At 40.5% G+C, this 19,787-nt stretch overlaps 1 protein-coding gene across 7 annotated transcripts in view; it reads left to right on the top strand.

Moving 5' to 3' along the window:
* The window catches only part of SH3KBP1 (SH3 domain containing kinase binding protein 1), a 442,009-nt gene that overhangs the window by 283,702 nt on the left and 138,520 nt on the right, over positions 1-19,787 (top strand). For 4 of the 7 annotated variants that reach the window (XM_066357664.1, XM_066357661.1, XM_066357657.1 and 1 more), the window contains 4 exons: positions 4,088-4,217; positions 4,787-4,846; positions 13,982-14,056; positions 17,593-17,798. In XM_066357664.1, coding sequence (XP_066213761.1) covers positions 4,088-4,217; positions 4,787-4,846; positions 13,982-14,056; positions 17,593-17,798 — 471 coding nt within the window. The remainder of the gene's footprint in view (positions 1-4,087; positions 4,218-4,786; positions 4,847-13,981; positions 14,057-17,592; positions 17,799-19,787) is intronic. The other 3 variants (XM_066357663.1, XM_066357662.1, XM_066357659.1) reach the window with 2 other exon arrangements.

The following is a 19,787-nucleotide window of genomic DNA, read 5'->3' as shown; positions in this document are numbered from 1 at the left end:
CTCTGGAAACCATCAATCTGTTTACTGTATCTAGGAGTTTAGTTTTGTTTTTGTTCTTTTTTAGATTCCACATATAAGTGAGATCATGCAGTGTTTGTCTTTCTCTGACTTATTTCACTTAGCATAATGCCCTCAAGGAACTAGAAAAAAAAAGAACAAACACATCCCAAAGTTAGTGGAAGGAAGGAAATAAAAAATATCAGAGCAGAAATAAATGAAATGGAGACTAAAAAGACAATAAAAAAGATTAGTGAAAGCAAGAAGTGGTTGTTTTTGAAAATATAAGTAAAATAGACCTTTAGCTAGACTCCCCAAGAAAAAAAGATAGAGGACTCAAAATCAGAAATGAAACAGGAGAGGTTAAAACTGATACCACAGAAATACATAGGATTTTAAGAGACTACTATGAACAGTTATACACCAACAAATTGGATAACCTAGAAGAAATGGATAAATTTCTAGAAACATACAACTTACCAAGTCTGAACACATTCTGAGGAAACTTTTAGTAATGTCAAGGTTTGGTCCTTTCCTTGAAGCTTGGCTTGTTCATTTTCATTTCTGGAAAAAATGGTAAAACTGCTTTTGGGACAGTGAAGCTGACTTTATTTTCCTGTGTGCCTCCTTCTCTCCCATGCTTTCCTTCCATGCACCCCTCCAGTGCGCTTCTGATTAAGATTTGGTATTAAAGGGTTAATTGGATGTAAAAAAATTTTGCAGCCCTTAAGTGGATTTTTCTGTCTTGTTACTTGTACCCTGAGGTAGACTCTAAACTTGGTAAATCTGTTGTTCTTCTTCTCAGCACAGTTGACAGTAAAACCTCAGCAGTGGTAAGTTGAGGATGGAACTGTTCTGAATACCTAGAGAGCACACTCATCTTTGCATTTAAAAGTCCTCTTTAATGCCTTACAAATGTAGAGAATGTTTGTAAGATTGGGTGGAGGTAGAGCTGTTGAAGTTCACTCAGCTTCTTTCTCCATATCCAACAGGGCTGAGAGCTAGGAACTAGCTCCTTAGGCCCTGAATCCACTTAGATGCTGATGATTGTGAAGACATGGGAATCGCTGGGGCACACAGACACAAACTATTTATTTTTACTGTGTCCTTCTCAAACACTACCACACGTAAGCCGCCCTGCTCCCAGCTCTGAACCAAAGGTGGGGTTCTCTGGGAACACAGAGCTGGCTGGTTTGGTCACAGAAGGACATTGGAGGAAAGCCTTGTTCTCAGCCTAGAGCCAAGGCCTGAAGAAGACTGATGAGTGTGTGTTGGCAGAAGAGAACGTGGGTATAGAGAATGTGGGTGTCTGCCTGTTTTCATCAGTTTCCTTGGGGCAGAAATTGTAAGGCCTTGGTAACATCAATAATTTCCACTTTATTACAAAGGGACACATTTCTTTTTCTCTTTTAAATATAGAAACAAACACAAGGAAGCTTTCTTTTTTTCTAAGGAGGGGGTGTATAGCCTCTGTATGTTCATTTCTTCATTGTAGGAGCTTCTCAATCAATCTATCCTGAGGCCCTAAAGCAGTATAGGATAGGTGCTCATGAAATATTGGTGGAGTTTGGTGGAATACACAGGCCTAGGCTTGACGGTACCTATTGAAGAACAATGGCCAATATAGCAGGATCTTTTGGTTCCTTTTGCTCCTCACAGGAAGAAAAAAATCCTTTTGTGAAGGAATACGGGCTTTGCAGGCCTCCATGGAGGATTTTCCCCAATAATTTCTCTGCTATTCATTCAGTATGCAAGGCATTATGCTTTACTCTTTGAATGGATGGATGAATACATGAATGAATGAATGAATAGTAATTACTCTGGGCTTCAGTGTCCTCATCTTTATACAGGAAGTTAAACTAGAATATTGCTGAAGAAGGATAGTGTGAGGGTGAAGATCATTTTTCTTGTATCTCTAGCCTGAATCTTACAACCCAATCAGCAGGTTATAGGAAGAAGTTGTAATAAATAGCTCTCATTGGTACTGGGGCCAGCCCCCCACCTCTCCCCTGCCCATGGTGCCTACAATGAGAAATGTAACCCTCGGGGGGTGAGCAGTGGTTTTATTGTCTGTCCCTGCATTCCCCGCGTGGCTAATGATTGATCTCTGCTGTTTTCCTGTTGGCCACTCCTCTCAGACTGTACTGTGGCAGTAATACAGGCATCTGGAGGCTTGGTGAAGATACCCCTGTTTTCCCAGCAGGCAGCCACCTATCCTGCACATCAGGAGCGCTTCAGGGATCTCAGGCCGGAACCACTTGTTACTAAGAACAGGAGCTTGTTTAGATACTGTCAAACTGAATCAAATGCAGTTGGCCCGGCTGCCCTGCACTGTTGGGGATTATTCCAGGGACTACTCATTTATGGTCCATGCCTTTGGTTTTTCCTTTCTGTCCTGTGATTACAGGAGAAAGAAAGTGATTTTGTCGTTCCTTATTCAGGGCAAGCACAAAGGACCACATGCTACAAATCCTTTGACTATTTATATTCGGCTTATGTGGATCTTCCTAACTATTCTATCCTATAAAAAGCTCCTTTAAAAAATAATAATACATATACCTTGTCTTGGCATAGAAACATAGAATAATTTCAACTAAAATGCTGTTAAATGCCATTTTGGTGTTGAATAGTCATTGGGACCGTTGTGCATGAATGCCATTGTCTGAATTCTTTCCAGAAGATTCTGTGATCATGGAGATTTAATCACGACTCTGCAAGTCTATTCTATGAATTCTCTAACAAATGCTCTAAGCACCGCTCTGATTCTCTGCATTCCACAGACTCTTATCAGCGTCTTCCTTCCTTAATGTCTCACACCCCTTCCCTACTTGTATCTGTCATTCCTACTCTAAGAGGCCAAAGTTAATTTTGATTTCTTTTTTCTCAAAGCCTTCCCTTAGCATCCCAGATCTCAGTGACCTTGACTTTGGATAACAAGTTTGATTTGTGCCGAGTCATGACATTTTCTCATCTATTTACTTGCATTGCTAGTTTTTAGTCATACATGCCCTCTCCCCTCTTTGCACCATGTGCTCTTCCTACCTTAGTAGAACATCAACTTCTTGAGAGGGGGAGAAAAATGTCTGTATGGTTCTGTGTCTATAGCCCCTAGTGTAAAATCATAATGCATCCATCTCCAACAATTGATTAGTATGTTCACTGTCCTCATTGTACAACCATGGTTCAGTTTGGTTGGTAGGAAATTTGAGTAAAGTCATACAACTGCTAAGTTTCAGGATAGGATGTGAACTGGACTTTTCATTCAATAATTTTTTTTTCTTTTAACTATTTTAGCTTTTAAATTGTATTTATTGATTTGAGTAGGTAATGTATGCACGTGGTAAAAAAAATTCCAGAGGTTCTAGATCTCTTTCTGTTCTGCCACACCACTGGTAACTTAATACTTGCTTGTTCTCAAAATGCCCTGTTATTTCCTCCAAAACGCTGGCTTGCTATTCTTCATTCTGGTGTTCTGTTAGTGGCTCTGTCACAAAGTCTTGGGATGACTTTTCTTTACTCTTCTCTGCTTGTCCAGTTAATTGGTCACTAAAGACCAGCTCACACCTCAAAGGGCCTTCAAATCTATTTTAAAAGCAAATTTTGATATAGTAATCAGTATAATTCCTTTGCATTTGTAATAAGTGGTTTCTTATTAATACATTAAATAACAAGGTCTACCAGTAGATGTGATAGCTACCACCACTTCCAAGTAGCAATGAGTGCAAAAGATATCTTGAGATACTCATAGCACATGAGAACATTGTGATTTGTTTGGTGACGAGTCACATGTTCTTCTACTGTTACTGTGGTGTATTACTTATACCACAATGCCAAATTTTAGTTTGAGATTAGTGAAAATAATTCTTTTCCAGATGTGTTTATGGTCCCTAGGTTAAACCCTGCTTCCTGAGTATGAATCTCAAGGCTCTATGAGGTCTGCTTTCTCATTCGCTGTTAAAGTGTAAGCTTTGAGTCCTTTAGCTTCGCCTGTGTGGGCTCTGTACTCTGTACCACACAGATGGGAGAGGAAACTGAGAAGCACCATATCTTACCTGACCCTTGCCTCTCTGTTCTGTTTTTATCTGTGCAGGTGGAAGAAGGATGGTGGGAAGGTGTTCTCAATGGAAAGACTGGAATGTTTCCTTCCAACTTCATCAAGGAGCTGTCAGGGGAGTCAGATGACCTCAGCATTTCCCAGGATGAGCAGCTCTCCAAGTCAAGTAAGGATGTCTCCCCCCCCCACCATGCAAGAAAGGGGTAGGAGCACCAGTGAGCACTGCTCCTGCCTCCTCTTGCTCTGTAGCCTATGCCAAGCAGCTGTGACAAAAGCTCATTAGTGTATTTTGTTTATGCTGCCTTAACCCATGCAGTTTAGTAGGGTTATTGTACAGGTGTGTGTCCTGCACATGTTTACATATGTGCAGATGCACACCCGGTATGTCTCTAGATAGGTGTCGGTCAACCTTCATGCCATAGTAATACTCCCTCACGAGTGGCCTATGTTGCTGCACCTCCATATACTTCTAAAGTGTCACTCACTGCAAGTTGGCAATTATCTTTAAATGAAGTAAAGGAGATTGCTATATTTCTCAGCATCCCTTGAAAAACTTGGAGAAGAATGGCAAAAACATACACAAATCATTGGTGGTAAGAAGTGCTGTCTTCGGGATGAATGCATGCCAGTTCCCTTAAAAGTATGACAAGGCAGCTGAGAGCCTACCCCACGTTGGGGGAGCATGCATGTCCCTCTGCGATGGTGAGAACGAACTCCAGGTCTTTCTTTCTCCAGGGCTTGAAGCTCTCCTCCCTCCAGCTTCTCTGCTGCCCTTCCCAGCTCATGGAGCAAAAGGTCAGGACCGGGGGGCTTTGTTCTCCCAGTAGCTAACCCAGTTTCCTACGTGGGCGTCTATGTATCTCTTGTGTCGTCTTGAGCCAAGGTCATGGGCGTGAATGTCGTAAGAAGCTTGATTGTGGCAAAGTGGTGAGGCACTACCTGGTGTTGCAGACTTCCCTTCCTGACAGGAAGACAGCTCCACCCTGTCAAAATAATTCTTAAACAGCTTTCTATTCCATTTGGAAAAATCTGACTTGAGTGGTGTTCTCAAATTAGTTGTGTTTCTTTTACTTAACCAGTAGCATCATTGGATATGTTCCCAATTTGGAGGTAAAGCTATTTCTGGAGAAGTGTTCAAGTGTTCAGAGAAGTGTTTGCTTGGTGTCTCAGCAGCTCTGGCTCATACAGCTTGTCATCCATAGAAGCAGCAGTGCTTGCTGGTTGGCTCAGTGGCTTTAGCTACACCCTTTCTCTCTACAGGCGGTCCCTGGGTTACGAATGAGATAAATTCTGTAGGTTTGGAGATGTCCAAGTATTTATACGCACAGAAAGGTAAAAATAAATGCTATGTTAAGACAAACATCTGTCTCAATTGCATTTAATAGGCAAATGTACCTGTTCCAACCTACGTGCAGAGTCAAATTAAGAACAAACCTACAGAACCTACCTCGTTTGTAACCTGAGGACTGCCTGTACTTTCAAAGTCTGGGACCCCCACACCCCTGAACCCCATTTCTATCCTAGGATCTGTGGTAGGAAGCACAGCAGGTGATTTTGGAGCAAATGAAACATCTTGGAGCTCCTGCCTGCTAGGGCTTGGGGAAAGGTAGTTCCCTGCTAACATGGCAAAGCTGATGTGTATGTCAGGAGAGCAGACAGTGTCCTTGATCCCATGATAGTGGGAGTTGCTATAGCTCCCAAATTACACATCACATTAGAATTCTAACTGCTTGGTCCCTTTTTTTCATACACTGCAATAGAATTGTACTTGGTAATAGGGTCCTATAATAACAATACTACCTCAGGGATATTGTAGATTAAATGGGCTTTCTTGGAGGGAGGACCAAATTGGGTCATCATTCCACTATTTCCATGGGGAAGTGCATTATGAGTTCCAGGAGCAATAATGCATATAAACCATCTCACTCATAGAAGGCCCTCCATAAATGGTCACTCTCATTGTTATTCATGATAAACTCTCGGGACATAATCAGTATTTTGAGGCTGCTTACACACCGATCGGTACCATGTTCACTGAAGCATTGTCTGCATTTGGAAATTACTTTGGAATTCCTCTACTGATGCAGAAAAGGAGATGTGGGAGGTGCTAGACAACGTTTTTGGGAGAACCTTGACCTCTTAGTGTCCTGCCATGATAGCTCTGCTCTCAGGGCTGGAAGATCGGAGAAGTAATGCTTCTTGTATTTTGGAACTATTGAAATAAACTCTCCTCTTGCTCCAAGTCAATAATGCGGACATTTGACCCTGCTCAGCTCTAAAGCACACAGTGCTGGAATTCCTGGGGCAGGTAGGAGGTTAGAAGGCTGAATGGAATGGCCTCCCCAGTCACAAAGCCTTCCTTCACATGCTGGCAAGGGGCTGCTTCTCTTGTGGAGACTGCCCTCCCCAACACTCATTCAGTTAAAGGCCTTTCATTTCAGGACCGGGAGAGCCCAATAGTTTCAGCAGCCACATTTAATTACCCTGGAATCTTGTTGAGGGAATTTTGAGGTCCTGAAGAGATGGCGTGGTCTTCTAAAAAAGATGGTTATTTTTAGTAAGAACTAGATGGCTTTTATAATCTTCCTGTATATAGGGTTAAGGAGAAGAGGGCCCATCTAGCCATCTCTCCATCTGTCCGTTCATATCCATTCATCAGTCCTTCCTTCTCTCTTTTCTTCTTTCTTCCTTTTTCTATTCATTCAAACATTTTTTTAGCCCCTGCTGTTACCAATACACTGTACACAGCACTGAAGATATATAGAGAGAAATCAGACAGTGTGCCCGCTCTCAGTCAGCTCGCATTGCAGAAAAGGGGCGCACAGGTCAACCAGAGTGCACCAGGCACTCTGCTATCTGGTGTCTGAGGATACAAAGTCTGACAAGCCAGTCCCATGTGCATGTGGGAATGACAGTGGTCACAAATGCCTTCATAGAAAAGCGGAAGTGGTAATAATGTCCCTCTGGCTTGCTAAATTGAAGTAATCTTTTGAAAGAGAGAAATAGCATCTCTCAATGTTCTGACAGAGTTTTTTTTCCAGTAGCCATTTACTCTCTGATGGTAAAATTTATATAATCCCATTAAGTCACATTCAGAAATTACATATACCAGTAGGATTTGTCTAAGTGGAACCTCTGATTTCAGAGTTAGTCTTCTTTCCCTGTCCTCAGAGAATGGTGTTAGTAGTTTTGATGTGGTTTACTTAAAACAAAATTTTTTGAAATATTTATAGATTCACAGGAAATTACAAAAAGAAAAGAACTGTTCAGAGAGGTCCTGTGTACCCTTCACCCAATCTCCCCCAGGGACAATGTCCCTGTATAACTGTACAAATACATATTTACTTTTATTATGTTATAGAACTGAGAAAGCCAAATGTAGTTAATGTCCAAAAGATAGCTAGCTTTGTACTGTGGTATAAACTAAACTGTTACTAATCCAAGTCTTTGTTAGAGCAGCCCACTTAATATTCTTCGTAAATTACAATTACTTTCCACAGAGATTCTTCATTACTACTTGGCTCCAGTAGTAATTTAAACTCCTGTTAGTGGCATTTTGGTAATTTTTAGAGATTCTAGGGGCATATAAAAACCCTTGTAATTTAAATGCTAGCAAACATTAGGGTGGGGTTTTTAAGACATAAAATATTTATCTGAATACCTATGAAGAAAACTTTGTGTACAATATATCCTTGTATATCTCTTTGCTACGCGCATGCACGCGCACACACACACACACATACACACATACATTCACACACTCATACCCCTATATGTGCACATACTTATTTGATATTGGTACTCTGTATGGTTCTACTTCCAGAAAGAATTGAGGATTGTTATTCAGTTGAATTTCTATGAATGCCATAGAAGAAATATTGTATTAGATTTATAAGGAAGGATGCCAAGACAGCTTGACACATGGTAGGTGTTCACTAAATGCTTGCTGAATCCTTTCTTACTCTGAGGAGAGGCATTTTTATCCTTGAGTGACAGATGCAAATTGCTTGAGCTAGCTTTTCTTTTACCCTGATAAATTTTTATATTATGGTGGTTGGTTGTGAAAAAATCCCTAAACTTCAGATCTTTGTTCAGTGTAATCTAATCTATCAAGGAAAGCATTACAGTAATTATATTGGTTGATATGTTGTTTTAAACATTTAATCTTGGATAAGAAAGTTCATTGTTAATGTAGCAGTTACTTTTTGGTACATAATTAAATTTGAAAATATTTTTTCTTTCATAGAATTTATAAAACCTTAATGGTGCTTTTAAAAAAGATTTTGTAAGCTTTTTTGTTTAAGTCTCCTTCCGTCACCATTTATCCCTCCCATATCCTTCTGTACCTCCCTCATAAAATTTTATTATAGAAAATTTCTAACATGTACACAAGTCTAGAGAATTGTACAATGAACCCCTGTGTGCTCTTTACCCAGCTTCAACAATGATCAATATGGCCAAATGGTTGTATTTATACCACTACATAATCCTCCCCCATATTGTTTTGAAGCAAACCCAGATATCATATAATTTTATCTGTAAATACAGTCATGCACCACATAATGACATTTCAGTCAATGAGGGACCACATATACGATGGTGTTCCCATAAGATTGGAGCTGAGTTTTTTATAAGCAAGGGAAGGCTATGTGATTCAGGGCGATTTCTTTTCCTCTGGCAGGAGCAGTAGCTTCCCTCTCACTCACAGCACCTCTATTTTGAGTGTACCAATTACATCCCCATGGGTCAGCCACCGGCCTGTTTCAGCACAGAGGAGCTGTCTGCCATCTACATATTCAGAGGGTCCCACAGCCGTCCCTGATCCAGCTTTGTTGTGTTCAGAGTCCATGGCTGTCCATTTCATGTTGAGGACCTAAGACCATGTACAAGAACACTGGCCCCCAGGAGCCGCCTTCACAAGTATCAGGCGATATTTCAGTAAAAGCTTTCTGTGGTCATGTGGAGCCAGCCTGTCCCAATACTTTGGAAATATTTTCAGGTTGTAATGTGTAAAGCATAGGTAATTTTTATTTCTTCGCCCAATTAAATGGCAGAGAGAGCCTTTGCCAGATAGAGTCAAGGGAACCAAAAACAAATTTCCAAAGTCCAAATACTGAGTCCTTAGTTCTACATCCTTTCCACGTTAAACACCTTCTTTTGTTTTAATGACTATCACAAAGTTCTTTAATCTGACCACTCTTGTGACATGCAATAGCCAAAGCCACATTGCCTTGATGGTCCCCTGTGTTCTTTTCTTTATCCGTCTTGACTTCCGATTCCTACTGGTCCTCAGGCCACCTTTGACTCCCTCTTGAGAGTCACTATTATAGGGATCTCCACTGCAGGCAGTTTCTCCTTGGTATTTCCAATCAGTCCAGCCCACATCCCTGTTCATGGAGTGACACTGGCAGCTCTGATGTTTCATCTCTGACCCTTTCATGAGGAAACAGGGAGGGCTTGTGGGATAATGTTTTTAAAGTCTATGGTATTGTATATTAATGTCCTGGGCCTTCACATTCACTAACCACTCACTCATGAACTGGCCCAGAGCCACTTCTAGTCCTACAAATTCCATTTATACAGGTGTCTCATTTTTTATCTTTTATACCATATTTATACTGTACCTTTTTTAGGTTTAGATATGTTTAACTATACAGCTACCATTGTGTTACAGTTGCCTATGGCATTCAGTACAGTAATGTGCTATATAGATTTGCAGCCTAGAAGCAGTAGGCTGGACCCTAAAGCTTAGGTGTATAATAGACTATATACCATCTAGGTTTGTGTAAGCGTAGTCAGATATTCACACAGTGACGAAATCGCCTAACGACACATTTCCCAGAAGGTATCTCTGTTGTTAAGTGACACATGACTATTTCTTTCTTTCTTTATTTTTATTTATTTTTATTTTTCCGAAGTGAGAAACAGGGAGGCAGTCAGACTCCCTAATGCACCTGACCGGGATCCACCCGGCATGCCCACCAGGGGGCGATGCTCTGCCCATCTGGGGTGTCGCTCTGTTGCAACCAGAGCCATTCTAGCATCTGATGCGGAGGCCAAGGAGCTGCATGACTGTATTTCAATATGTATCAATAAAAATACCGTTACCATAACAAAAAAAAAATGGCAATTTCTTCAATGTAATTAAATTTACCATCAGTGTTCACTTTCCCCTAATAGTCTTATTTTTAATACAATTTGTTTGTTTGAATCTGTGTCCAAAGAAGGTACATACACTGTGATTTGTTGATGCTGCAAGTCTCTTTGAATCCAGTTTCCTCCTCTGGGTCTCCTTTTTCCCTTAACAAGCTGAGATGTTTTGTCCATTCGTTTCCCACAGTCTGCCTTTGCTGATTTAATCTCTGATATGACATTTACTCTATATTACTATAAATTAATTGATAATTAGATCTAGGGGCATTCTAAATCAGGTTATATGTATATATTTCAAAACTGCTTCATAGGTGATACTATATAGTCTATCTGGAGGCTCACAATGTGTGGCTGTCTTTCTTTTTGAATGTTAGCAGCCACTGATGATTAGCACCCAGATCTGTTGACTCATTTGGGCTTACAAAATGGTGCCAACAAGGAATTTTTTGAAAGAATGAAATGGGCTCCATGTAACACATGGGAAAAAGATCAATAGTGAAAAAAGTTTGAGTAAATTAGGTTTTTTTAAAAAAAATAAAACATCCAACTGGTTGCAGTAAGAGTGCAGGCAGAATCTTACATTAGGAATGGAAAGGAATTTGTAGATCATTTAGCCTGGTGTCAGGTAAGAACACTAAAGACCAATAAAATTAAGTCCTACGTGTGGCCTGGCTTATGAGTAATGAGGCCACAATTTTATGCAGGCCTTCCATACATGTCGGCATTTCCTCCATTATGGCCTGTAGTTCACCCTCTAACAGAACATATGACAAGTTTCAAATCAGTACAGTTTAGCTTATTGCTTCTTCTTGTTACAGATCATGAGTAATTAATTACCTTTTCAGCTACAATTTTGCACATGCTAGTATTGACTAAATAATGTGAAATAGAACTAATTAGAAGTTATGTTGATATTACATCAAATTATAGTCAGACAATATCCTTAATCTGTAATATTTGTTTAAACTTAGAGGCAAAGAAATCCAGATATGACTATTGTTTAAGTTCAATTTCATATACATTTTACTTTACATTTAACATGTAAATGTGTCTTTTCTGTTTCTAACATCTTTCTTATATTATTTAATTTCTTAAATTCTAAAATAATTGCCATAAACTGAAAAGTATTTGCTAGTTGTATTAGTTTTTTTCTTTTTGGTTTAGAAAAACCATCTTTTAGCTACAGAAACATTTTCAGTTATTTCTCATAATTTTTAGAGAAGAAGTTTGCAGTTTCTTTCTATAACCATAAATAACCATGCTTTTCAGTTAAAATTGACTTTCTTATTTTTCTGAATTTATTAGTTTTGAATTTTAGGCTTTGATACGTTAGTGATTTGTCAAACTAAGAAAGAGATGGAGATGGCCTTTTGAAGTTTAGGGTAAACCACTCTAGTAATATACAAATACTGTATTTCATTAACTTTAAAAAATGGATTGCTCGGTGCCTTGCCTATAAAAAATAAAGCGAGGCTGACAAACCCCAACTCTGTGACATCACTAGACTTTTTTTCTTTTTAATATTAATATTGTTTTCTGTGTGATGTTCTATGAGCAGAAAAAACAATTAGTAAATTGCTAAAAAAAGAGTTTTAAGCCAAACTTGATGCTAACATAAGCATATGATTTTGTGTTGAAATTTTTAAATTCTTTTCTTTTACACTGTTTGCTGCCTTCAAGTGCTAATATTTAATAATGGCTGGAGAGTGTTTCTCCTAGTAATAATAATAATAATAATAATAATCAGCACTCACATTCATGAGCTTTCCAGTTGCTCACCTCTTTTGCTCTTTAGATCAGATATGTATATCCTCACCCACCCTAGGCCAGGCTTCATCTCCAACGGCCAGTACACAGGGGACTTGGCAGAAACGCTTGGCAATTCAAAGACAGCGGTGCCAAGGTCTGCCTTAGTGATTCTCAAACTTGGTCTTGAAAAGAAACACAGGGAGACTCTGTTGTACTTGGAAGAACCTTATTGAAATAGTCATTTCTTTTTCTTACATTTACTTTTTCTGACGCTGAAAGGACTGTTACTGTTGGTTTTGGAGGGCCTAGCTCACAAAATCTCTGTAGTCCTTAGGAGTAGTGTTGCCTTAATGACTGAAGTTAAGCAGAATACAAATTTGCCCAAGTAAAAACTAGCCACTGTGACTCGCTCTGCTTTTGTCATCAAAGTCCTCAAGAGCTACAAGTGTACCAAGAACACTTAAAACAGTTGATTTTTCTTTTGATTATTGTTTTTGTTTTATTTTTCTTTAAAAATTTTTGTTGAATTTATTGGGGTGACATTGATAATAAAATTATACAGGTTTTGGGTGCACAACTAGCCAGTGATGTGAATTTCAAAGTTTTTGCCTTAATTGGATGGGACACATCTAGCAAAAAGAGAAAATTTCAAAACAAGGGTGTACCACCATGCCTGTAAGGACACGGAAATTAGAAATACCTGATTCCACTGAAGTTATGGCCTGGTATTTCACAATCCCTTTATGTATTAGGGGTGACGTGGCCCAGAAGCTGACAGTGTCATTCCTGTTGGGAGTTCCCATTTTCCTAATGAGTGTTTCTAAGAAATGAGACAAGTTGCTGTCTCCCATCTCAGTTCTATTCTCTTGACTCTCTGTAAACGTAGCCTGCCTTTTTATCCCTCAGACTTTCTATGAAGCTGTAGGTCAGTTTCTGGTTTGATATTTAGCTCACAAGTCATAATAGAACTTATTTCTTGGATAATGTAGAGGAATGTATTTATTAATTGAGTTTGCCTTTCACAAATCAAGTTACCTGCTGGTGGTATTCTCTGTAGGGCATATGAATGTGTGTGTGTATGTGTGTGTGTGTGTGTGTGTGTGTGTGTGTGTGTGTGTGTACACTCAAAGTAGGGCCGTATGTGTGTGTTCTATGTACATACTCATGTTTACACAGAGATTTGGATTTTGACTGTGTGTCCAGTCTTATGCTATTGATAACCTCTATTTATAGCAACAACAAAAAAGATAATTTGACATTTGACACTGGGTAAGCCCTATGTCCTCATGCTTCAGTACAGTCTCATGACTGACATGGCAAAACCTCAATTAAGATATTTGAAGAAATACAGTTTTCTGATGTCCTGGGTGCTAGGCAGAAAAACCCTTATATTGACATGGATGCCACTATTGGTTTCAAAGCTCACTGACAGAGCCCTCCTCTAGCATATTAGTACTTTTTCTTGCTTAAAGGTACTGAAGATGATAAATATCTTTTAAAGAGAATCCCATGCCTTGCTTAGAATCTTGCAGTCATGAATATCAGTTTGTATCATACAGCTCTCTAAGAGTAGAAGATAAAAGATGATAGATCTGATTGTATATTATGCTTGGGTCATATTCTCCAAAGAGAAGATTATGCTTTACAATTGAGTTAACTAAGGAATCCAATTAATTGAATTCCTTCTGGTTAATTGAGGTTTTCCTAGACTTGAATTATAATGTTGAAATGACTTCCAGTTTTAAATTGAGGATATTCTATATGTCGGTCATGTGCAGAGGCAAGCCCCAATTCTGGGTGCTCATGATTGTACATCATGGTTGCATGGGGACTTGGGGCTCATTCTGTAACATTCTGAAATTCTGCCTAATGGTCTTTAATTAATTTTGCGGATGAAGCTCTTGCAGTGGATTCATTGAAGGCAAGTTCAGTTAAAGATTCTTCCTCTTCCTTCTTTTGCCATCATTTGCTCCCCCTTCCCCCCTCTCTTGTTTTTCTCTCCCCTTCTCTTCTCTCATTCACTGTCAGGAAAGACTACCTTTGAAGGGCCAATTCTGTACCGAGCTGCACCGGGAAAGACGGAGGGCTACAGACGCTTTTACAGTGAGTGACCTTAACAGCAGGAGGCAATTGTAAAGATAAGATCTGGGTACTTGTGTTTTTTGATGCAGCTGCACTTTCCTGAGCTGCCTGTGCTTCTGCCAAATGTCTGTGAATTTCCGGTCCAAGGACATGGACTTATTTACCTAAGATAAGTGCCGTCTCCTTGGTGTGTGCTGAACGAGCTTTCCTGCCACCAGCTCCTGGCGCTTTCTTGTTTGCTTTGTGCCTCTATCATGTGTGTGACATGGGTGCATGAACCATGTGTGCAGAGAAGGGATCCGTAGCATTTGTCATGTCATGACATATGTATTTTCCCAGTATCTCTGGGCCTGTGGGGTGGTGTAAGATGGCTTCCCGTGGACATGTCAACCTCTTACAGTTATTGCTTTTTCTGAGTGGGTCATCAGAAACTAATACACCATTGATTCATTGTGTGGTTCAAAGAAGTAAAAATTTGGCATGAAAGTCCATGCCAGAAATGGTGTTTTGCTTTGCTCATTCAGCCAATGACCACACGGCAGACTTCTTTTGGCCAAACCAATGTGTAGCCTTTTGTGTTGTGACTTAAAACTGCCAAAAGTTGAGAGGAAGGAGACGAATGTGATTAATGAATGACTCCCATGAAGCCCTTAGGACAGTTCTTGCCACACAGTAAGCACTATACATGTGAGTTAAAAAGAAATACAAATAGCCCATGGGTCTGAATTGATCAGTGCTGGAATTTTAAGGTAAATTCCACAAAAAGGGGGCAGTTCCATGACTGGCCAAAGCAAAATTGAGGAGGCTTTGTTCCCTCTCACTTTGAGGAAAAAGCACCCACCTAGCGCGAATGTACACATATGCATACATTTGTGCATCTACCGCAGCGATGAAAGAGAAGGTTCCCATGTGAACCTGCACCTGTGCTTCTCAGACTGTCTGTGGTGAAGTTGATTCTTATTTATGTTTCCAGGTGGGCAGATTCCTGGTTCTGCTGCATGACTTTGCTATGCGTGCAGTGCTCCACCTAGGCCTCACCCACAGGCATTTGATAGACCAAGATGGATCTATGCCCTGTTCACCTGGACGAGTCCACTGTCCACGTCTGGAAGTTGAACCAGAGCCCACTGCTCTAAGTGTCTCCATACACGCACACTTCCTGCACTTAGCTCGCTGTGTACCAGTAATGAGCCCTTCATGAACTGGCCCCAATATGCAGATGACACTTTCGATTGTACTGCCTGAGAGTGCCATGTGGTGTTCTGAGCATGACACAGGGACATTTTATGGGATAGTGTATGTGATGGGCACCAGTAGCTAAAAGGTGCTGTTACCAAACAGACGTGACAACGAAAAGTCACCTTTCTTTCCCTCCAAAGGGAAGGAGCTAGATTTTGAGTTATTTCTCCAGCCCAGTTTATTCAGATATTTAATTTACATACTTAAAATTGATTAAAGCAGGCTGCCAGAATTTCCGGAAGAAAAATCTGCCGTGTGTTTCCTTTCCAGTTCACGCTTGTGCGGTTGAATGACTGTGTACCTCTCCCCGCGTCGGGCAGAGTGTTTCTCACAATGGTTAATGTAAAGGGATTAAGATGAGCCTGGAAGGCAACGAATCCCTGAAACCAAAAGCTCAGTGAAATCAGGATGGCAGTGGTCGAAATATTCTGGTTCTAGCTAATGAGGAATGATAGAAGAATTCTTCCAAGTTCTCTTTTTGAAGAACTAAAACAGCCTTGCCCTATTTCATCTGTCCAGCTGCCTTCTGGTGTGGTGGTTGTGGTCGTGGTCGGGAGGGGGGTGATGGTTTCATTTCACTAACCATTTTCTTTATTCTACCCTCAAATGGTTCCTTCCAGGCCAGAAAAGAATATATAAGCCATTTATCACAAAGGAAGAATCCATACAGCAAAATGAGAACATGTTACAGGGGAAATGACACAATATTTAGACTCAAAAATTATATCTCCGGCAGGGATATTTCTAAAAACAATGAACAAATGAAAAAATGGATAGCTAATCCTGGGAGGTTGTCCATGTTTGCACACTCAAATCAAGCCCTGTATAAATTGCAGCCAACCCCTGGTTGTGGGCTGCTCCTCATTGTTCTGCCCCTCTGTCTTCACAAATGCTGTTCTTTAGTTAATTAAAATGTACACTAGGGATCTTCCTCTTCCCTCCTCCTTTTTGGCTTATAAATACCATTTTATTGAAAACAGTGACAATAACCACTGTCATTGTTTTAAGGATTTGATCTTGAAACTTCTTAGCAATTTATAATGACCTTTCTATATTTTTTCTGTTTTCATTTTAACAGTTTCTTCCTGCACTGAGACTTCTTTATTTGAGTGACTTCAACATTTTATGATGTTTTATGTGAGCAATTATTTGGTGTATCATTCTTATGTACTAGGAGGCCACCTTACATATAGGAAGATAATGCACAATTGGTTAATAGACAACAAAATTCATCCCATGGGCATGGTTGTCATGAAGAGATATATAGTCAATATTCAGGAGCTGTCCTACTCATCTAGAGGATTTTAGAGACAGGTTTAATGGCAGACTTTGGTATTCCATAAAATATCCTTTGAATTTTGCCCTTTGATAGCATCACTGATGTGCTCACCATCGAAGTAAGAATATACACCCAGAAATTAACTAGAAACAAATAGGATCTTCCTTTTAGGAACATGATTGTGGGCAGAGCCTGGGGGAAAAGGAATCTGGGGAGGTAAGTGTCCGTGTTGTCTTCCTGATCACTATTTTGTGACTTCCAACACATGGCACAAAAGGTCAAAGGAAGGGTGTTACATCCCCAGTGATCTTCTTTGGAATGGAGTTCAGTTTTGGAGAAATGATGGTGTTAAAGGAGGGAAGAAGAGCTTGGGAATTTCTGGCCTTCCGGGAAGCAGCTTCTGTTCCCTCTTTAACAAATACAATCATCTTGCCGATCTCGATATCAAATTTGGTTCATTGCTTTACTAGAGAAACATGTCTATGTGCATTTATTCCTTGTGAAGCCATCCAAAGAGATTTAATTATTTGGCAGTCATAATTTTGTGTGGTTTCTTTAATTGCTAATTTGTTTAAATGGCTTTTAGCTTTACAGTTTCCCTTTAGGAAGTGTTGCTTTCAGTGCCAATTGCTAATTGACATGAGTCATAGAGATTGGAGGTACAGTATGTGGTATTGACTGAGCAGGGAAGCGAGGAGGGGCGGGAAGGGTTGTTACTGCACAGAGTGTGGCAAAACAAATTGGAAGGACAACCAGGCTCCAGCTTGAGGAGAGATAAAATGTCACATTTGCAAAGAGATCTTGGAAATTTTCTGCAAAGTTTTGATTCACTTTGTAAAATTAAAGGGTGAGGGGAGAGAGATCAAACAAAATTCAGAGCTACGCAACACAACCTATTCAACACACTAAGTGAGAAACCCCAGTGCAAGTTATCTTGCACCCAGTAACACTTCTAGAGGTGGTTCCAGGCTAGCTGTGAGGTGCTTCGTGGCTGGGACTGATTTCTGAGCTGTTTCTCTCCCATCCCACTCCTTCACAGGTCTGAGGGAAACCACAGGCTCTGAGAGTGATGGCGGTGACTCGAGCAGTACCAAATCTGAAGGTGCCAACGGGGCAGTTGCAACTGCAGCAATCCAGCCGAAAAAAGTGAAGGGAGTGGGCTTTGGAGATATTTTCAAAGACAAACAAATAAAACTAAGACCAAGGTCAATTGAAGTAGAAAACGACTTTCTACCAGTTGAAAAGGTATGTTCAACAGTTCCTCTTTCATTTCAGCATAATGGGTGGTGTCCAAAAGCACGTTGCTGGGTTCGGTGTCTGAGACTTCCTCCGCCTCCTCTGGGGTTTCAGCGTTCTCATGTGCGAGCCGGTAGCCCGCTGCCCTTTACACACAGTCCCTGTGTGTGGGCACGGCTTTCCTCCAAAGGCTCATACTCTAGCCCGCTGCTGTTTTTCTTCCTTCTTCTTTTTTAAATTTAAGCTTTATGTTTCAATTACAGTTTATATTCAGTATGATTTTGTATTAGTTGCAGGTGTGCAGCACAGTGGTTAGACGATCATGTACTTTACAGTGTTCTCCCTGATATTTTCCACTACTCACCTGGCACCATACAGAGTTATTAGAAGGAAATTGACTCTATTCCCTGTGCTGTACTTCACACCCTCGTGACTATCCTGTAACTGCCAATCTGTACTGCTCCGTTTCTTCACCTTTTTACCCATCCCCCCCAACCGTCCTCCCATCTGGCAGCCCAGTCTGTTCTCTGTATCTATGAGTCTGCTTCCATTTTATTTGTTCATTTATTTTGTTCTTTAGGTTCTGCATGTAAGTGAGAGCATATGGAATTTGTCTTTCTCTGACTGACTTATTCTACTTGCTGCTGCTTTGCTTCCTGATCTCCTTGCGCTACAATGTTTCCCAGTTTGACTTCTCTAATGGACCAGCACTTCTCCATTTTCTCCCCCAGAAAAGACCCTCATGCCTGGTCCCCGCGAAACTGATGATCACGAGACTGTTTAAGCACCCCCAGTCTCCCTCCTCTCCGTGTACACTCCTCTGATGCCGTGTGCACGGGGGTGTTGCTGGGTCTGCAGCTGAGGAACGGGGCTGCGCATCCCGCATGTGTGAGGGATGGAGATAGTCCGTGCTGTGACTCCCTGCGCTCTTACCATCAGGAAGCTGGCTTTTTTCTTCTGCTTCTGGTTCTGGGTTGGCGAGAAGCAGACAGCATGTTGCTGCTGAGTACGCGGTTGCCACAGCAACACACCCAGAGCCATCGCACTTGTGGCTGTTAATGACGTCTACTGTGGTACACTTCTAAGCATTATAGCGTTGCTTAGGATTTGATAAATACCATGGAATTTTCCAGATTGTAATAAACTACACTTGTGCTGTGCTTAAGGCATGTTTGTTAATTTGATTTAGTGCTGAAATTTTTGCTTTGACTTTTGTGCCAGCACGCTTGGGGCTAGAGCGTTGGCAAGATCTCTAATGCAGGTTTCCTGGTAGCTTTTAATGTTTTTCATTTTTGGATGAGATGAGTTTTTTAGAGTTGCATCATCTTCCACAGCTGTAGAACTTCCAGCCCCCTCCCTCCCCACCGCTGCCCAGCAACCTTGCCCAGGGTCATGCATTAGAAACAGAATCTGGAAAGGAAAGTTTTGGACAATTAATACTCTTAGTCGATCGATATTCACTTAATACCCTATGAAGAAGGTGGAAAGGGCAGCTGTTTAGAAATGAAAGACTGTTTCATTTAAACTCTTCTTTTGTTGAAGCTTCTCTGAGCCAGTATTGTTTCTTTGAGTAATCAGTATGTGATGTTTCTCAGACCTATGAACGTAGTTAATAGCATCCCAGCTTCTGAGCTCATTTCTCTTTCACATGATCACTTTTAGATTTCTATAAAAATTACAAAAGAGACAGTCCCCATCTTGGGAAGGAACAATATGTGCAGGTTTTTTTCATTTTATTCTAGTAGTTGAAATGATCCTGACCATTGAATCATTCAGCACAGATAGTTCCTTTTGTTTGTTTTTTGATTCTTGGTCTTTTTCTTCTCTGTGTAGGACACTGTGTGTGTGTGACTTCTGTTATCTCTATTTATATTTGTTCTAACCACTAATAATAAATTGGGGTTATTATAAACAGCAATATCAGCATCAAATGTAAGGCTCCCGTTTGTATATCAGCACACTTCTCCTCAGAACCCCAGAGCCACATGTCTAACTGCT

This window comes from Saccopteryx leptura, chromosome X (assembly GCF_036850995.1).
Source record: "Saccopteryx leptura isolate mSacLep1 chromosome X, mSacLep1_pri_phased_curated, whole genome shotgun sequence".
Taxonomy (NCBI): domain Eukaryota; kingdom Metazoa; phylum Chordata; class Mammalia; order Chiroptera; family Emballonuridae; genus Saccopteryx; species Saccopteryx leptura.
This window is presented reverse-complemented; position numbering and strand designations above follow the sequence as displayed.